This window comes from Malus sylvestris, chromosome 4 (assembly GCF_916048215.2).
Source record: "Malus sylvestris chromosome 4, drMalSylv7.2, whole genome shotgun sequence".
Classification (NCBI taxonomy): domain Eukaryota; kingdom Viridiplantae; phylum Streptophyta; class Magnoliopsida; order Rosales; family Rosaceae; genus Malus; species Malus sylvestris.
In genome coordinates, this window is record NC_062263.1 from 17,959,035 (window position 1) to 17,975,446 (window position 16,412).

Here is a 16,412-nt window from a genome sequence, read left to right on the forward strand (position 1 = left end):
AAGGAGGGCAGAAACAAGCAATTCGGGCTTGGGAGTGATGGAAGTCTTCGAAAGCATGATTAATTCGTAAATACCATTATCCATCCATCTCTTCTTAAAAGTGGGCTCTAATTCATCAATCCACTGAGCCCAGACAGGGTCGTTCATCAGAGGAAAGCCTCGTCGGTATGATGACCATTTGGATGAAGAGATGCCCGACCTAGCCGAATAGGGATTTGGGGAAAACCAATTATCCCTGGGCATGTTGCTTTCTACCACTGAAGGGTCCCGAGAGATCCAGGCGAGAGACCCAATGATTGTGCCCCATGCACCTCAAAGAAAAGCTCGGAATATAAACCTGCCCGAGGGCGATGCAGCCCGTTGAGTAGACAACGCAGAGTGGCGATTCCTTCGCCAGATTCATAGGAGGGTTGGGTTTGGCTAGATTCCGAAGCCATTTGATGAAGTTCGAGAAGGAGATACCAAAGAAGATGATGAGGGTGAAACCTCAGAGAGGGATTTCTTGCTGTAAACACAGGGGATTGGAGAGTTCAAACGCAAGGGATTCGTGGGTTTTAATAAAAGAGCTTTTTCAATTAATATTGGCGCCTGGAATTCCAGGCTAAATATTGATTGAAGGGGGCACTGTTTGGATCAAAACTTGAACTTTAGGCTCAAGAAAGAAGCTGGCCCAAAAGGAGGCCCGAAGGGAAAGACAGCCGAAGCTCAGTCAAAGCCCATAAAGCAGAAAGGGCCTTTTCTGACTTGGTGCAGCTCATGAAAACCACTTGCTTACCTACCCAAAGGCCAAGTGGTATAGACTGACCAGCTACACAGCCCATAAAGTACTTTATGATGGCAGTACATGTAAAATAGCTGATGAGTTATCACCCTTCAAACCGCATTCGGGCAAGGTTGCTGCTACAGGAGACCAAGCCGAGAGTTCTATATAAGAAGAAAGAAAAACCAGGAATAAGGACACTCAATCAAACAAACAAATGCAAGCACAAACTCTGCTCAAAGCCAGATTTGCCTTCAAAACGAAGCTGTAGTCAGCCCAAGCCTTCATCCCTCTCGGGACAAGCCTTCATCCCTCGCAGGATAAACCTTCATTTAAACCCTTGTAATAGCTCTGCTACCTTGTTCAACATTGCTGTAGTATCGATTCATCTTTTGTAAATCTCTCTCTCTCCCTGAAGCTTTCATACCCTTGATAAACCACAAAGATAGGAACCTGCAAGACGACCAGGCTTGCCCGACAAGGTTAAACCTTGCCCGACCTTCTTTGTTTTTGTCTTTTCATTCATTAGCCTAGCAATATGTTGTATACTTCCAGTTATATTCAAGTTATTTCTAGCAAGATGACTATTAAAAGGCTTTCTCAGTACATGGATCCGATTTGAATATATCTTCAGTGTTCAAACCAGATCCAAGTCCTAAGCCCTCAGGCATGTAAATCTGATTAGTTAAAAGTCCTTGGCCTCAAGGCATAAAAAAAGAACCTTATGTGGACTTAACCCATCCACGACAATCCTTGATAAACGAGAAGTCCAAAGTTACTTGGGGCGCAAGTAATCGACCTACCTCTTAGTCTTATTTCTATTACATTATGATTATCATAGAACGCTTAAGCATGGGAAGGATTCTGATAGGAAGCCTCAAGGCCTACACTGAAGGCCCCACGAAGGCACCTATTTGGATTCATTCCGTTCTACGGTCTAGAACGTTTGAGTATAAGAACGAACTCTAATAGGAAGCCTTAAGGCCTACACCTAAGGCCCTACAAAGGCACCTATTTGGGTTCATTCTACCTCTCGAACTCGGGTAATCAGAAGTATAATAGTTATAAGACTCATGCATTCACAAGAACAAATATGATGTGTTCAAGCACTGGTTTAGTTATTGATAGGAAGCCTCAAGGCCTACACTTAAGGCCCCATAAAGGCACCTGTTATAACTAACACGGTTTCTCGGGTATATACATATACAACCAAAACTCGACATCCATTTCACATCTGCCATACTAAAGATGGCAGTGGCACGCCTGAGCACTTAAAAGTTAACCTTGATTGTGAGCCTCAAGGCCTACACCTAAGGCCCCACAAAGGCACCTCTCAAAGTTAACTCTGTCCTTCTCTTTCAACCTTGCCCGACGAGCCTTGCCCAAAGAGTCTTGCCTGACGAGACTTGCTCGACAAAGCCCGACAGTGAAGCAGAAGCCCGACAGCAGCCCTCAACCGGCGCCAACCTCCCGGGGAGCTGTGTGCTCGTCGGCCAGGAAACATCCCCGACGGAAATTCCTAACGCGAACAAGTACAACGAGAATTATGCTATAAATTAATTCGAATAATGAAATAAGAATAGTTTATTAATAATCACTAAAGCACGGTAGTTCGTTGTTCTTAAAACCGAGTTATCTCCCCCCTAAAGTCGTACTGCGGTGCCGTAGAGACAGTAAGTTACGGCGTCCGGTCTCCAGAAGATAATCTAAGAATACTTGGTGACACTCTGCATGGCTATAGCCTATATATTGCTGCGGGAAAAAAAAAAAAAAAAAAAAAAGCCCCGTTGCTAAGAAAGAAATGGCAAATAATGCCATGGTTTGACTGTAATTCAATGACAGTTTCGGTTGAATGTAATTGAACAAACTCAACTGAAAATATTTCCTATCTCAACAAAATAGTAATAGAAGATGGGAAGCGAATATAAATATTAATTATGAAATACATAGTGATGCTCTTAATTGTTTGAGCTTTAATCGCTTTGAAAAATGGGGTGTACTAATGACGTGTGAATTCAAGCATCTAGATGGCCTGGGTTCTTTTGTTTTCAGTTCCGAAAATTCCTTCTGGGCTTTTCAGTCTAAATTCTGATTCCTGAATACACGAAGTAACCACAGGATCAAAGCAGCAAACAAACTGCAGTATGTGACAGGAATTCAAGTGTATTTTAGGTCATCTGAATTCTAAACCCACCATATCTGGGAAGTAGTACAAAAAGCTTTGTAAGGAAGGCTTACTTATATCCAGTGGTTTTGGTCAACAAGGTACATAAACTCTGGAATCTTCTCCCCACTCATGAAAGTGTTCAGTCAAATGAAACAAAGTTCCTCTTCGTTTATATGACAACTAGGTAGAAACAATACTTCTTGTTAGTACAACAAAAGCTTTTGTATGGCTACAATTCCATGACTGGATTTATCGATGTGGTACTCATAAAATATAATTTCTCACAGCAAAATCTATTGGTTCGAAGCACAGCTGCCATAAGAGAGGAGATTCTCACCTATTGTCAGGATATGTCCAGTGGCGGACTCAGATATGTCATACAGGTCATAATGGAAGGCAATTTATACGAAATGAATTTATCACCAACTATATTCCAATAATACAATGATTTGTGTTGAGAAACTTACACATGTTATTGTTTTATCGAGATAAGAATGTCACAATAACAGTAAATCCGTTTTATGTAAGTCTTGAACATCAAAGATGCAAAGGCATCAAAGCACTTTCTAGTCGCAATGGGGTTCAATATTTAAGTACTAAAACCGTCTTCAACCATATATAATGGGCTAAAAAGCACAAGGGACTGAGATTAGTGATCAATATTATTCTTGACCACTTGGTTGTATAGATATTATAATTAAGGGCGTGAATTGTCAATTTAGTTCCTAAATTATCACCAGAGTGAAAATTAGGTCTCTAACCTATTTTTTAAGAAAAATTAGTCCTTGAATTATTAAAATCTACCAATTACATCCCTAATTTTTCGTCAATTTAAAGCACGTTAGTTGCATGTGATACACATTGGAGGGTACATTGGTAATTTTTCATAAAAAATAGTGTATGGAGTTAACTTTAGAGAGTAAATTAGACATTAGATTCGCAACTTATATGAAATGTTAAGGGCTTATAGGCGAGAAAATGATTGTATTATACTCTAAAGTGTGTCAAGTGATTTAAGTTGACGAAAAATTGGATAAAATAGCTTTGAATATAATAGTAGTGGTGAAATTAGCAATTTTTAATGAATTTAGGGACTTATTTTACCGAAAAAAATAATTGAGGAACCTAATTTTCAACTAAAATGGTAGTTCAGAGACTAAATCGGTACTTTACCTTATTATTAAAGGTTGAACACCTTGATTAAGTGCTGGCACATACCCATACTTGGCATAGTATAGGTTAGAAGAAGTTAGCGACATGCTCACGTGATGAGTGCTATAAGGACATGGAAATGTACCCGTGACGTTCAGTTTAAGCTGATTATCCTTAATTATGTATTTCAAACTATTTTTTTTTTTTTTTTTTTGTGGATAGCACCGAGTAATCTAGCCTTACAAACTGAGTGTTAATACCTTATGCTCTTTGCTTTGCATGCTTGCTTCTTGTGGCTTTATACTTTGATCTACTCACAACTCAAGCAACCGTTGTTAATCGGGCTCGACTTGTGCAATTGTAATAAAAGCAATTTATAACATACTCGTTTGAGTACTTCATGTTTATGAACTAAGTTGGAGTCACTGAACATGGATAAGATTTGTAGCTTAAATGGAGTTGAGAAGAGATTTTTGCATGTGTAAGGCGCATTGAGTTAGACTCTCATTCATAAAGTTTGAAATTCATGTTTACAAGTATTTTCCTTTACAAGAGTCCATGCAATGCACGGGATCGAGAAGAGGTACTTTTGTATGTGCCAAGAGCATTGCGTTGGATTTTCACATATGAAGTTTGAATTCATGTTTCACACATACATTTCTTACAGTGTGATGTAATTTTCCAGTTTCAATTGAGAATTGGAGCCCTTGTTCAATCCAAACAAAACAAAACTTGTTGTTAAGTCACAAATGATTGTTTTTCTTTATTTTCCGTTTAGAAACAAATGAAGAGGAAGAACCCGACTTTAACAGCAAATCCTTGAAACCAAAGTGGATAAAATTCTCCCGTTTGGTGAGAGGTCTTCTTTCTCCTTGAGAGCGTTTCTCTCCACTGTGTGAGAGTCTCAAAACTTCTAATTTCAGTTTCTCTCTCATTTGGTTCATAGGTTTTTCCACACCCTAGTTGCCAATAACCCTAGCTGCAGCCTGGGTCGGTGGCACCCCTGTGCCTCCTCCTTTTTCCTTTGGCTTGTTTTCTATATCCCTTTTGGATGGTTCTTGTTTCTCTGATGTATCCCTATATAGATCTATGATATTTCCTCTTGGACTTCCCATTCTACCCATGCCTTCGACTAGACCTTGTAATTTCTTACACGACCCGTTAACCCGACATGAAAGGACACGAAAATAAGGGGTTTCGGATCAACCTGTTAACGAGTCTAGTTGTTATCGTGTAACTCAATAACATTTCGAGTCATTATCGGGTCACCTGTTAAGAACCTGATAAGATATCACTTGCCAGATCTAGACATTAGACAGATCATTTCTTGCATCACTCATTAACCCGACATAACCCTGTAACGAATCAAGTCGTTATTAGGTCACATTAAGAACTCGTTAAGATAACGAGCTTGACACGACACAATCGTTAAGATAATAGGTATAACTCAAAAACGAACACAACTAGTTTATCAGACGTACCTTCGACATCCATTTCAAAAGTGAACTTTCCATAAAAGAAGGTTTGTTCATGCACATGAAGGTGCAAAGAACTTCAGTTTTGGTCTTTGTACTGCCATCTTCCATTGCGACTGCTCCAATGGGATTGAATTCCTATGTGTTAGAGTTTCGATCTAGAAGATCCTTGGGTGACGGGGTTTCGATTAGTAGTACGTAAGCTTGGCAAACAGGTCGTGTCAGTCGTGTTCGTGTAACACCTGTTATCTTAACGAGTCGTGTCGTGTCACACCTGTTATCTTAACGGGTCCTTAACAGGTCGGGTCACTTTAAATATAATGATGTTTCCTTTGGAACAAGGACTTAAGTATTCACTTGAGCTATATTCTCTATAATGTCCTCATCCGAGTAGTTCTTCAAATGGCAGGTGGGAGGCTTTTCCTGTGTTGACGAAATGTAAACTGCTTGGAAATTCCTTTCAAGACTGTCGCTGGTCTTGGACTCCAAGATCAGCCAATTTGGCGGCTGATTGTTTGGCGTCGCGTAGAAATAGGGAGATGTGTGATTTTACTTGGGTCAATAGGCCTCCATCTTCCTTGGTTCATGTTTTATGTAATGATGGACTCCCTTGTCCTCCCTGAGTTTGCTTGGTAATGGGAGGGGGGACGCTGGTTGTTGTTTTGTTGCGTCTGTGTCTCTCATCCCCTTGCATTACCAGGTTTCCTCTGCTGTTTGCCTTTGGGTAGGCTTCTGTTGTTCTTGTGGCTTCTGTGCCCTGGTTAATCGATTCCAGTTTCTTCAAAAAAAAAAAAAACTACATTTCAGGTGTCGCACCGCACTTGGAGCATGGCGTTGCTTGGGCCATTGCCCGTGTTACTTCAAAATTAATTCCATGACTAAGTTATAATATTGTTTCAATGTAAAACAACCAGGATCTATACCATGAGATCAGACAAGTTTGACGGTTGGATCGTTGAAATTAGTTTCGTATAATTCGTATCCCATGAAGTTCAATGGTGTGTGTATATATATTTATTTATTTATTAAGTAGATTTAAATCTATTTATTTTGTATGTATAATTATTATAGTTTTTAGGGGTATAAAATTTATTTTAAAATTTAATATATATATATATATATATATATATATATATATATAACTATTATAGTTAATATTTTGGGGTTATAATTATTATAGTATATATAATTATTATAATTATTATAGTTAATTTAATATATATATATATATATATATAATTATTATAGTTTTTAGGGGTATAAAATTGTTAAATTAATATATATAATAATTATAGTATTTTTTAAGGGTTATAAAATTATTAAATTAATATTCTGCTTATCGTGTATCGTGTTACCCACGTGTATACCCAAACCAACCCGTTATCTTAACAGGTGCTTATCGGGTTATCCGATAACGACCCGTTTCGTTATCGTGTCGACCCAAACAGCTGTTAATTTCGTGTCGTGTCGTGTCGGGTTATCGGGTCGTGTCAGGAATTACCACGCCTAGTAGTACGGCCTTCGTCAGGAAAGCATGGATTGTGGTGACCTTGGGCGTTCGCTGGCTGATTTACATGGGGTTTAAGTGGCGGGTCCTTCAGTTGGGTGTTTTTGCATTGTATATGGGCCAAGGTTATGTTAGTATTTTGCTTGGGTCTTTTGGAGGTGGGGTTTTTTTTTTTTTTCTTTTTTCTTTTTTTGCTTTTTCTTTTTGAAGTATCAATAACAATTCTTAAAAACAATTTTATATACTAAGAAGTCCAATTGAATCCATCTAGCAAAAATTTTATGGTGTATCAAAGAGATTTTGACTACTCAATAAAAAAGTTAACGATTAAAATATCAAAACATAAAAGGAAAATTTTTATTTTGCACAATAAACTTTTTATAATTAAAAAAATACACTTATGAAGAATACAGAATAAATTTTTTTTAAATACTAATAACAATTACCAATATTAAACTATAGCACGAATTATAAGAATGGCGTAGCAAAAACAAAAATGCAGAAGCAGCCACCTTCTGAAAACAATGCCAAATAAAAAATTAGGTCAGAGTATCCAATGGGTTTGCGTTATAGTAACAAAAAAAAGCCCCCACACTACCACAAAAATCAGAAGACAGGAAAAAACACCAAAAACAGAAGAAATTTTTGGTTGTACTCGGTAATAGATATGCTAAGATTATGACACTTGTCAATATATAATGGTTTGAGTTAGTTGTGATTGTAGTTAGTTGAAGGGCAACATAGACATTTGTAGTTGTAATAATGGTTAGTATATAACCATAGTGTAAGAGTCTGTTAGCATTCAATACAAGAAATCAAAAGCTTAACTTCCTCTCTCTTTCTCTCTAAACTCTCTCTCTCAACTCTTTCTTTCTTCTGCTAATTCGCATAGCTCTATTGAATAGTTATGATGGTATCATCGTTGAAACGGTTCATCACCATTCCGACCCTTGGCGTGCGTCCACTACTCTGATGGTCCTCTATGGTTTTCTATTCGTGAAGAAGTTGTGAAGAAGTTGTGGGGGTTGTCTGTGAAGAATTTTTTGGGAATTATCTGAGTTATTGAAGGCCTTTTAGATCATTGCCATAGGTGGTATTGTTTCTTTCATATTCTGTAATTCAGCTGTTTGTCCGTAGTTCAGTATGGGATTTTATTGCATCTTGGGTAATTGGTGTATGCAATTTGTGGTTGAATTTGGAGATGTGTGCTTTCTGTAAATAGTTGGTTTCTGTGAATAGTTGAATGATTTGAGAATTTGTTCAAAGTTTTGTGATTTTGTGAATTTAAACTGCAATTTTGTTAAGAAAGTGTCATTCTTTCTTGAAGTTGTTATCTTTGTGTGTTGAATAATTGAACGAATTGGGAGTTTTTGTTGAATTCAGACTACAATACTGTCAAGGAAGTTTCATTCTTTCTTGAAGATTAAGAAAGTTTCAGTCTTTCTTGAAATTGGTGTCCTAGTGTGTTAAGGGACGGTGTTGTTATAATTACAATACAATCTTGGAGTATTTTCTTTAGGATATTGGTGAGAATGTCTAGTTCAGTAGTCAAGGTGGAGAATTTGTTGGGTATGGTTACGATAAAATTAAAAGATGATAATTTCTTGAAGTGGGCTTTTCAGTTTATGGCTGTTTTGAAAGGTCACAAGCTATTTGGTCATTTTGATGGTACTACTATGTGTCCATCGAGATATGAAATCAATACAGAAACTGGGGTAACTAAGGAAGTAACACAAGCTTTTCTTGATTGGGAATCGACTGACATGGCTTTACTTAGCTTGCTGTTAGCAACGTGGTCTGATGAAGCTATGGAATATGTGTTTGGTTGTAGAACTACATGTGAAGCTTGGTCTAATCTGGTTGATAGGTATGCGTCTGTGTTTAAGTCAAGGGTGAATCATCTGAAGACAGAGCTCCATACAATTCAAAAAGGGTATGATTCTATAGATAAGTATTTGTTGAAATTGAAAAGTATAAGAGAACAACTCAGTGTTACAGGGGAGTTTGTATCTGACAATGATGTAATGATAGCTGGTTTAGCTGGTTTACCAAAAAAGTATGCTATTATTAGGACTGTTCTTTTAGCAAGAGAATCATCAATTACTTTGAAAGAATTTTGAGCTTAACTTCTTGGGGCTGAGAAATAACTTGAAAGGGAATTGTCTTTGTTTCCACAACATGTGTCTGCTCTTTATGGTCCAGGTTCTAGTTCTACAAACACTTCATCTCGATCTTCTGGTTCATTTTCAAATCCTCAAGGGCACAGTCATATTCCTTCTGTGATTGCAAGGATTATTACTCCTGGTGCTTATAACTATAATTTTGCGCTTGTTCCAATGTCTCAGGTTCCAATGCCTCAAGTTCAAATGCCATTTCCTCCAGAAGCTTATGTTCCTTTCGATTTTGCACTGATTCAACCAACTCCAATTTTTAATCAAATGCCATATGGTTATGGTTTTGTTAGGGGAAATAACTATAATTCTGGTCAGATATTTCCTACAAATGGGTCTACACATAAGGGAAATAACAATTTTAGAAATACTGGTGGCTACAAAGGAAAAACGTTTAATACTGGAGGTTTTAAGGGCAGTAATGGTAGTACTTGGTCTGGTAACACTCAGAATAAAACTAATGTTGTTATTAAGTGTCAGATTCACAACAAAATGGGTCATACAACAGTCAATTATTTTCAAAGGAACAATGGATCTTTTTCTCAGGGTTTTTTGCTGGAACGTCAGATTTGTGGAAGATGGGGACACTCAGCTCTGGATTGTTTTCACAAAGGCAATTACTCCTACCAAGGACAACCACCACCTCCTTCTCTAAATGTCATGGCAGCACATCAAACATCATAGACTTATCCAAATGATTCCTGGATTGTGGATACTGGTGCATCTCACCATATAACTGCAGATATCAATTCTCTGACTCAAGTGCAACCATTTGAAGGTTCTAACAAGATTATTATTGGCAATGGCTCTGAATTGTCAATCAAAAATATTGGATCCACATCTCTTAACACAAATTCTCATTCTCTTGTTTTAAAGAATGTATTACAAGTGCCTAAAATTGCTAAGAGTCCGTTATTTGTTAAACAATTGTGTGCTGATAATGTAAGCTGGTTCATTTGTGATGAAACTCGATTCTTTGTGCAGGACAATAAGACAAGGGAGGTATTGTATCAAGGAAAGAATAGGCCACAAGAATTGTTTCATATACCAGTTGTTCATTAGTCTCAAGGTTTGCAATTAGTTTATCAGAATTCAAATGCTTTTCTTGGTCAGCTAGTCAAGTCAAATGTGTGGCATCAAAGGTTGGGGTCCATCACCTGTAAAATCTCTAGAAGGGTACATATATTATGTAACATTTGTGGATGAATATACAAGATTTGTTTGGATATATCCTCTATGCAATAAGTTTGATGTGTTTACAATTTTTGTACAGTTTTATCATATGATAGTCACTCAGTTTGGCATAAGAATCAAATGTTTTCAAAGTGATGGTGGAGAAGAGTATACAAGCAACTCTTCTAATGGTTTTCTGAAATCTAAAGGAATACAATAAATGATCTCTTGTACTTACACCCCTTAGTAGAATGGAATTGCTAAGAGGAAACACAAACATATTATTGAGACAATTTTCACATTGTTGACAATTGCTGGGTTATCTCCTGAATTCTGGTATTTAGCTTGTGCTCATTCTGTGTTCTTAATCAATAAAATGTCGTGTCAGTCTTTATCAATGAATTCTCCATACAAGTTGTTGTATGACAAATTTCCAGATTTAACTGCATTAAAGATTTTTGGTAGTGCAATTTATCCTTGGCTTTGACCATATAATTCAAATAAATTGCAGGTGAGAACTGAAAGATGTGTATTTCTGGGATATTATATGGGATATAAAGGTGTTATTTGTTACAATATAAATACCAAGACATGTGATTTTCGATGAAATTGTCTTTCCATTTCTTCTGAAACAGTGTGATAAAACAGTGAGACAGTCAACAGCACCATCCACTGTGTTTATTCCATTTTCTAATCATACTGTGAATGAAGATACTCACATTGACTTAAGGACAAGTTCAACTCACTCAGTGAATGAACTCAGTAGCAGTTCTTCATGTCTTGGTAATGATAGAGATTTTACTATGAGAGATCAAAGTACAATTGCAGAAAAGACTTCTTCAAGCCATACTCTTTCTCAAGACATTGATACATCTCCTTTGCTTCATGTCATGGATCCATCTCAACTTTAGGTCTTACTTCCTATATCTCAATGTTCTTCCGTACATAGTGGTTCTCATAGTGTTGTGGATCTATCTCGTAATGTCACAACACCTACAGGTATACAAACAAGACTACAGACAGGTGCTATATCAAGGAAAAATTATGCAGCACTACTTGCTACATTACCAAAGTTGCATTCTTTACAGGTGACAGATATAACGGATACTACAGAACCTATATGTCAGATCAATGGTTTTTCTTTTTTGGCTGATGTTCATGAGATTGAGGAACCAAGGAGTTATAGAATTACTTCAGGGATTAAACAATGGCAACATGCTATACAAGATGAGTTTGATTCCTTGAAGGCACAAGGAACTTGGAGACTGGTACCTCCACCATGTGATAGGGCAATTATTAGAAGTAAGTGGGTGTACAATGTTAAGAAGAATCTTGATGGTATGGTGTCAAGATACAAAGCAAGACTGGTTACTCAAGGGTTGAGTCAAGAGCAAGGGTTGGATTTCTTAGAAACATTTAGTCTTGTGGTGAGACATAGAACTGTGAAGTTAATCTTGGCACTAGTAGCTCAATATGGGTGGAATCTTAGGCAATTAGATGTTAAAAATGCATTTTTGCATGGTGATCTTAAAGAAGAGATTTATATGAAGCAGCCACAAGGTTTTGTCAATTCAAAGTACCCAAATTATGTCTGCAGACTTGTTAAATCCCTATATGGCCTTAAACAAGCTCCCAGAGCTTGGAATTCGAAGTTTTCTAGTTTCCTACCTGCACTTGGGTTTACTACATGAATGTTTGATTCCAGTTTGTTTATTAAAGTTAACAATGGTGATATTATATTACTATTGTTATATGTGGATGATATTATCCTAACTGGGTCTAATCCTACAAAAGTTCAGTCCATAATTACAAGTCTTGCTAAAGTATTTGATCTCAAGGATATGGGACAACTTACATATTTGTTGGGACTACAAATTCAATATGAAACAGATTGTTCGTTGTTAATTAACCAATCGAAGTATGTAAAAGAACTTCTCAAGATAGAGACTTGCAAACCTACGTCTACACCCGCTAAGCCACATAATTAGTTGCTTGTAGATGAAGGCACACCATTTACAAATCCAACTCATTACATGAGTATTGTAAGAGCTTTACAATATTTCACGTTTACTAGACCTGACATTGCACATTCAGTTAATATGGTGTGTCAGTTTATGACCAATCCTACAGAGCTTCATTATCATTTGGTCAAACAAATATTGTGATACTTACAGGGAACTTTGACTTGTGGATTGAGGTATACTAGGTCTTCTGAGTTCAACATTTCAGCCTATTCAGGTTGGGCTGCAGATGTTAACACAAGAAGGTCAATAACTGGCTTTGTGGTATTCCTAGGTTCTAATTCGATTTCGTGGCAATCAAAGAAGCAAACCATTGTTTCCAGGAGCTCAACAGAAGCAGAATACAAAGCTCTTTCACATTGTGCTGCAGATGTGTATTAGATAAGGTCATTACTAAAAGACATTCATCAACTTATATTAGAACCTCCATGTCTGCATTGTGATAGCTTTTCTGCCTTAGCATTGACTTTGAATCCTGTGTTTCATTCTTGAATAAAACATATTGACACGGATTATCATTTTGTCCGAGAGAAAGTTCAAAAGGGTGATTTGAAAGTTCAATACATTTCAACTGAAGAACAAGTGACAAATGTTTTTACTAAGGGACTTCACAACCCAGTTTTTATTCGACACTGTCACAAACTTAGTCTAGGATCACCTAGTTAAGTTTAAGGTGGGAGCAATAGATATGCTAAGATGATGACACTTGTCAATATGTAATGGTTTGAGTTAGTTGTGATTGTAGTTAGTTGAAGGGCAACATAGACATTTGTAGTTGTAACAATGGTTAGTATATAACCATAGTGTAAGAGTCTATTAGCATTCAATACAAGAAATCAAAAGCTTTACCTCCTTTCTCTTTCTCTAAACTCTCTCTCAACTCTTTCTTTCTTCTGCTAATTCGCACAGCTCTATTGAATAGTTATGACTCGGAACACGATTAGTATATCACATGTTTTATAAGTGTTGAAAGTTTTATTATTTAAGTTATTAATATTTTAACACAAACATCTCATCACTTGTATAGCGATACATAATGTACAATCCCATATTCCGACGACACTAAAAAAAATCTCTTCGAAACCGGTTTCATGATAACGGATTAGGATCCTATCTGGATTCTCTTTGTGAGGATCTAAATGATCAATCAATCGTATTCATTCATTATATATCGTACGACCAAGAATTATTTTGAATTTTTTTTATTGAAAATTGAACACAAATAGTATTTAACGAAAATTAATAACACCATGTAAACAAACACAATCAATTGATCATCTAGATCCCTACAAAGAAAATTCAGAGATGATCGTCATTCACTAGAGCGTTTGCTTTAAAAACCCGAGAACCGAGACTCGAGAACAGAAACTGAGTTTTGTATTCAATCCATTGGCTGGCGTTAAAGACGCTACTAATAAAGCTGTCCAAATGGACCATGTCCATGGGGTGTTGCTCATTACTCATGCCTCATCAGTCTTAATGACCAAGAAATACGCACAAGTAGAACTACAAAAACACTAAACAGACAATAAATATACAAAAAAACCTGCAAAAATTAATTTGGATGAACGCTACACAGACAATAAAAAGTACTTAACTTGTTTTATATTAAGGGTTTATGTCCGTTTAATGCGTAAGGTTATATAAAATTTTGTAGGCAGCTTAACTTCTTTTTTTAAAGCACAACCCTCATTTTACACTAATTGGAAAGGAAATTTGTTTAAACTCGGAAATTAGCGGATTTAAGAAAAAGTTTCTAACTACTAAAGCTTCTACAACTTACTTGTAGTTAGCTAACTTACATGAAACGAAAAGGCCAAAGTTACTGCATCTCAAACCAATTATGTGACACTGAAAAACTAAAAACAAATGGTTTTGTGTTATACGACGTGTTATCAAGACATTTTTGGTCAGTAATAAAATATGTGTAATGCTACACTTACTACATACATACTACAGTTCATACCACCCTTCTAATAAAACTAAAGTTCATCGGTACATGTAGATTTCATTTCTATTAAAAAGATATTACAAATATAATATAAAAAATATGATAAAAAAAACATTTATACTTCCTATAAGCTTTTATTTACTTCATATTACATTATTGAACCAAAAATAGATGTGTTTCCTGAAAATTACGTTTTCAGAAACTACTACGTTCATAACAATAAATTTTGACGGATCACATTATATTTTGACAGATTAGTTAGAGCGATTAAATATTTTAAACTAAATGTGCAATTCAAATGATGTGATTATTTATGATTGAATTATTACTTAATTATTAATTAACATGCTTATCTTATATTGATAATGCATCATTTAGTTTGCAAATTTAGTTTAAAATTTTGATCGTTTTACCCTGTTTTCACTAATCCAGCTGCCAAAAAGAAAAAAGAATTAAGTGAGACTAATAATTAATTAATCACAAAATACTGGGTGAGCATGAGTCAACTATTCCCAACCTTCTCGTCTTCCAGAAACACAACTCCGGGTCGAGCTTCTCCGCCGCCGTTCTCGCCGGCTCCGATTTACACCTCGTCAGTATCAGCGGCCGACCCGACCCGACGAAATCCCAGTCTTTATCTTCGGTGCTCGCCGATTTCGCCATTCTCTCTCGAATTTCGCTCTCCAATTCCCTGAAAAATTCCAACTTTTCTTCGCTCTCCGATTCCAATCTCGATTCCTGACCCGAAATCGACTCCCCTTCTGACGTAGGTTTTTGTTGTGCCTCTGTTTCCTCGGCTCTCACCGGCGACCCCCAAAATCTGCTCGCCAGAGACGACGTCCTGTACGGCGCAGATCTGCATCGGGTTAACAGCAAAGCGTTCTTCGGCGGCGTGGAGGCAGAAGAAGAATAGACGAAAGCTTTGGCCTTTCTTTCGAATTCTTGGTCTTCTTGTTCTTCGATAAAATCTTCCTCATCTGAACAACCTTCAATTGGGTCTTCAAATTTCGATTCAATCTTTGGTGGGTCCTCTTTGATTTCGCCTTTTCTACAAAAACCCAGTTGAAAAAACGGTACCCATTTGCGCCAAACGGGTCGAAAAGACTTGGCCTTGATTATCCCGGAAAAATGGCGGCAAAACAGGGCGTTTGAGATCCATTTGCACCTTCGTCGGGTCGGAGCTCCGGTGGCCCGTCTGGCTCCTCCGGTCCGCGAACCGCCTTGCTTAGATGACCGCCGGACTCGGACTTGCCCCATGCACGTGACTTTAGGAGAAGACGGCTCTTGGGTTTCGACAGCGGCGGCGGCGGCGTTCTTCTTCCTCACGAACATTGGGCTCGAACGCAACCGGCCTCTGCTTCTTCTCCCGACGTTGGTCCTCAGAAACCTCACCAACGGCGGCGGAAACTTGTCCGTCCGCCCCGGACTCGATATGGGTTTTGCAGATAGCTTCATTTCCGTCCGAACCCAATAACAATCCGAATGAACGATGGATTTGATTTGCTTCCTCAGGCTTTTGAGATTCAGAAGAAAGAAAGCTGCTTTCTTTCTTTCTCTTTGGGGAATGGGTGACTGGAGAGCTCTGTGTGTAAGCTTCCGATTACTTTTGTTTTTTTTTCTTTGAATTTTTTTTGTGTCTGAAATTTGGTATTTTAATCTTTGAACGGATGGGTGAATAGTGGTTCTCACTCTCTCTCGGCCAGTTTTTTTTTTTTTTTTTTTTTTAATTTATTATTATTTTAACTGTTATTTTTTGGGGATTTTCGATTTTGTGGAAGCGTACGCGGTGCAGTGGCCATGTGAATGAAATATGGTGCATACGTGCTCTACATCTTGATGCAACGTGGACCGTTGGATCTTGATGCTGAGGTTGTCCACTAAGATGACTTTTGCTTAGCAAAACTATTGAATAGTGATCGATAATGATATGCCTATATTTCAAGGCAGAAATCATTACCTATTAGATTTATGTGTGAACGTTGGATTTTTGGTTGTAAGAACGCGTACGCAAAAGACAATATAGTTAAAGCTCAAC

At 37.3% G+C, this 16,412-nt stretch overlaps 1 protein-coding gene across 4 annotated transcripts; it reads right to left on the reverse strand.

Annotated features, from left to right (window-relative positions):
- Positions 1-11,361: 11,361 nt before the first annotated feature.
- On the reverse strand, positions 11,362-16,358 carry LOC126618519 (uncharacterized). Of its 4 annotated transcripts, XR_007621740.1 has the most exons (3): positions 14,895-16,348; positions 12,578-12,649; positions 12,381-12,481 (listed from the first exon to the last, which is right to left on the reverse strand). XR_007621740.1 is itself a non-coding variant. In XM_050286616.1 (2 exons), the coding sequence occupies exons 1-2, from the start codon at positions 15,830-15,832 to the stop codon at positions 11,377-11,379; spliced, it is 960 nt and encodes a 319-aa protein (XP_050142573.1). In that variant the 5' UTR covers positions 15,833-16,352; the 3' UTR covers positions 11,362-11,376. The 4 variants fall into 4 exon arrangements, 3 of the variants coding, with proteins under 3 accessions (XP_050142573.1, XP_050142571.1, XP_050142572.1); XM_050286616.1 differs by lacking the exons at positions 12,381-12,481; positions 12,578-12,649 and adding an exon at positions 11,362-11,398 and having other exon boundaries at positions 14,895-16,352; XM_050286614.1 differs by lacking the exons at positions 12,381-12,481; positions 12,578-12,649 and adding an exon at positions 13,613-13,932 and having other exon boundaries at positions 14,895-16,358.
- Positions 16,359-16,412: the final 54 nt, after the last annotated feature.

What these genes read in the sequence shown, in the direction of transcription:
- LOC126618519 (XM_050286614.1), bottom strand. Translation starts at nt 15,832, where the DNA reads ATGAAGCTATCTGCAAAACCCATATCGAGTCCGGGGCGGACGGACAAG. An exon ending in TGTTTCTGGAAGACGAGAAG is followed by an intron (nt 13,933 to 14,894) that starts GTTGGGAATAGT and finishes GTGTTTTTGTAG; the next exon opens with TTCTACTTGTGCGTATTTCT.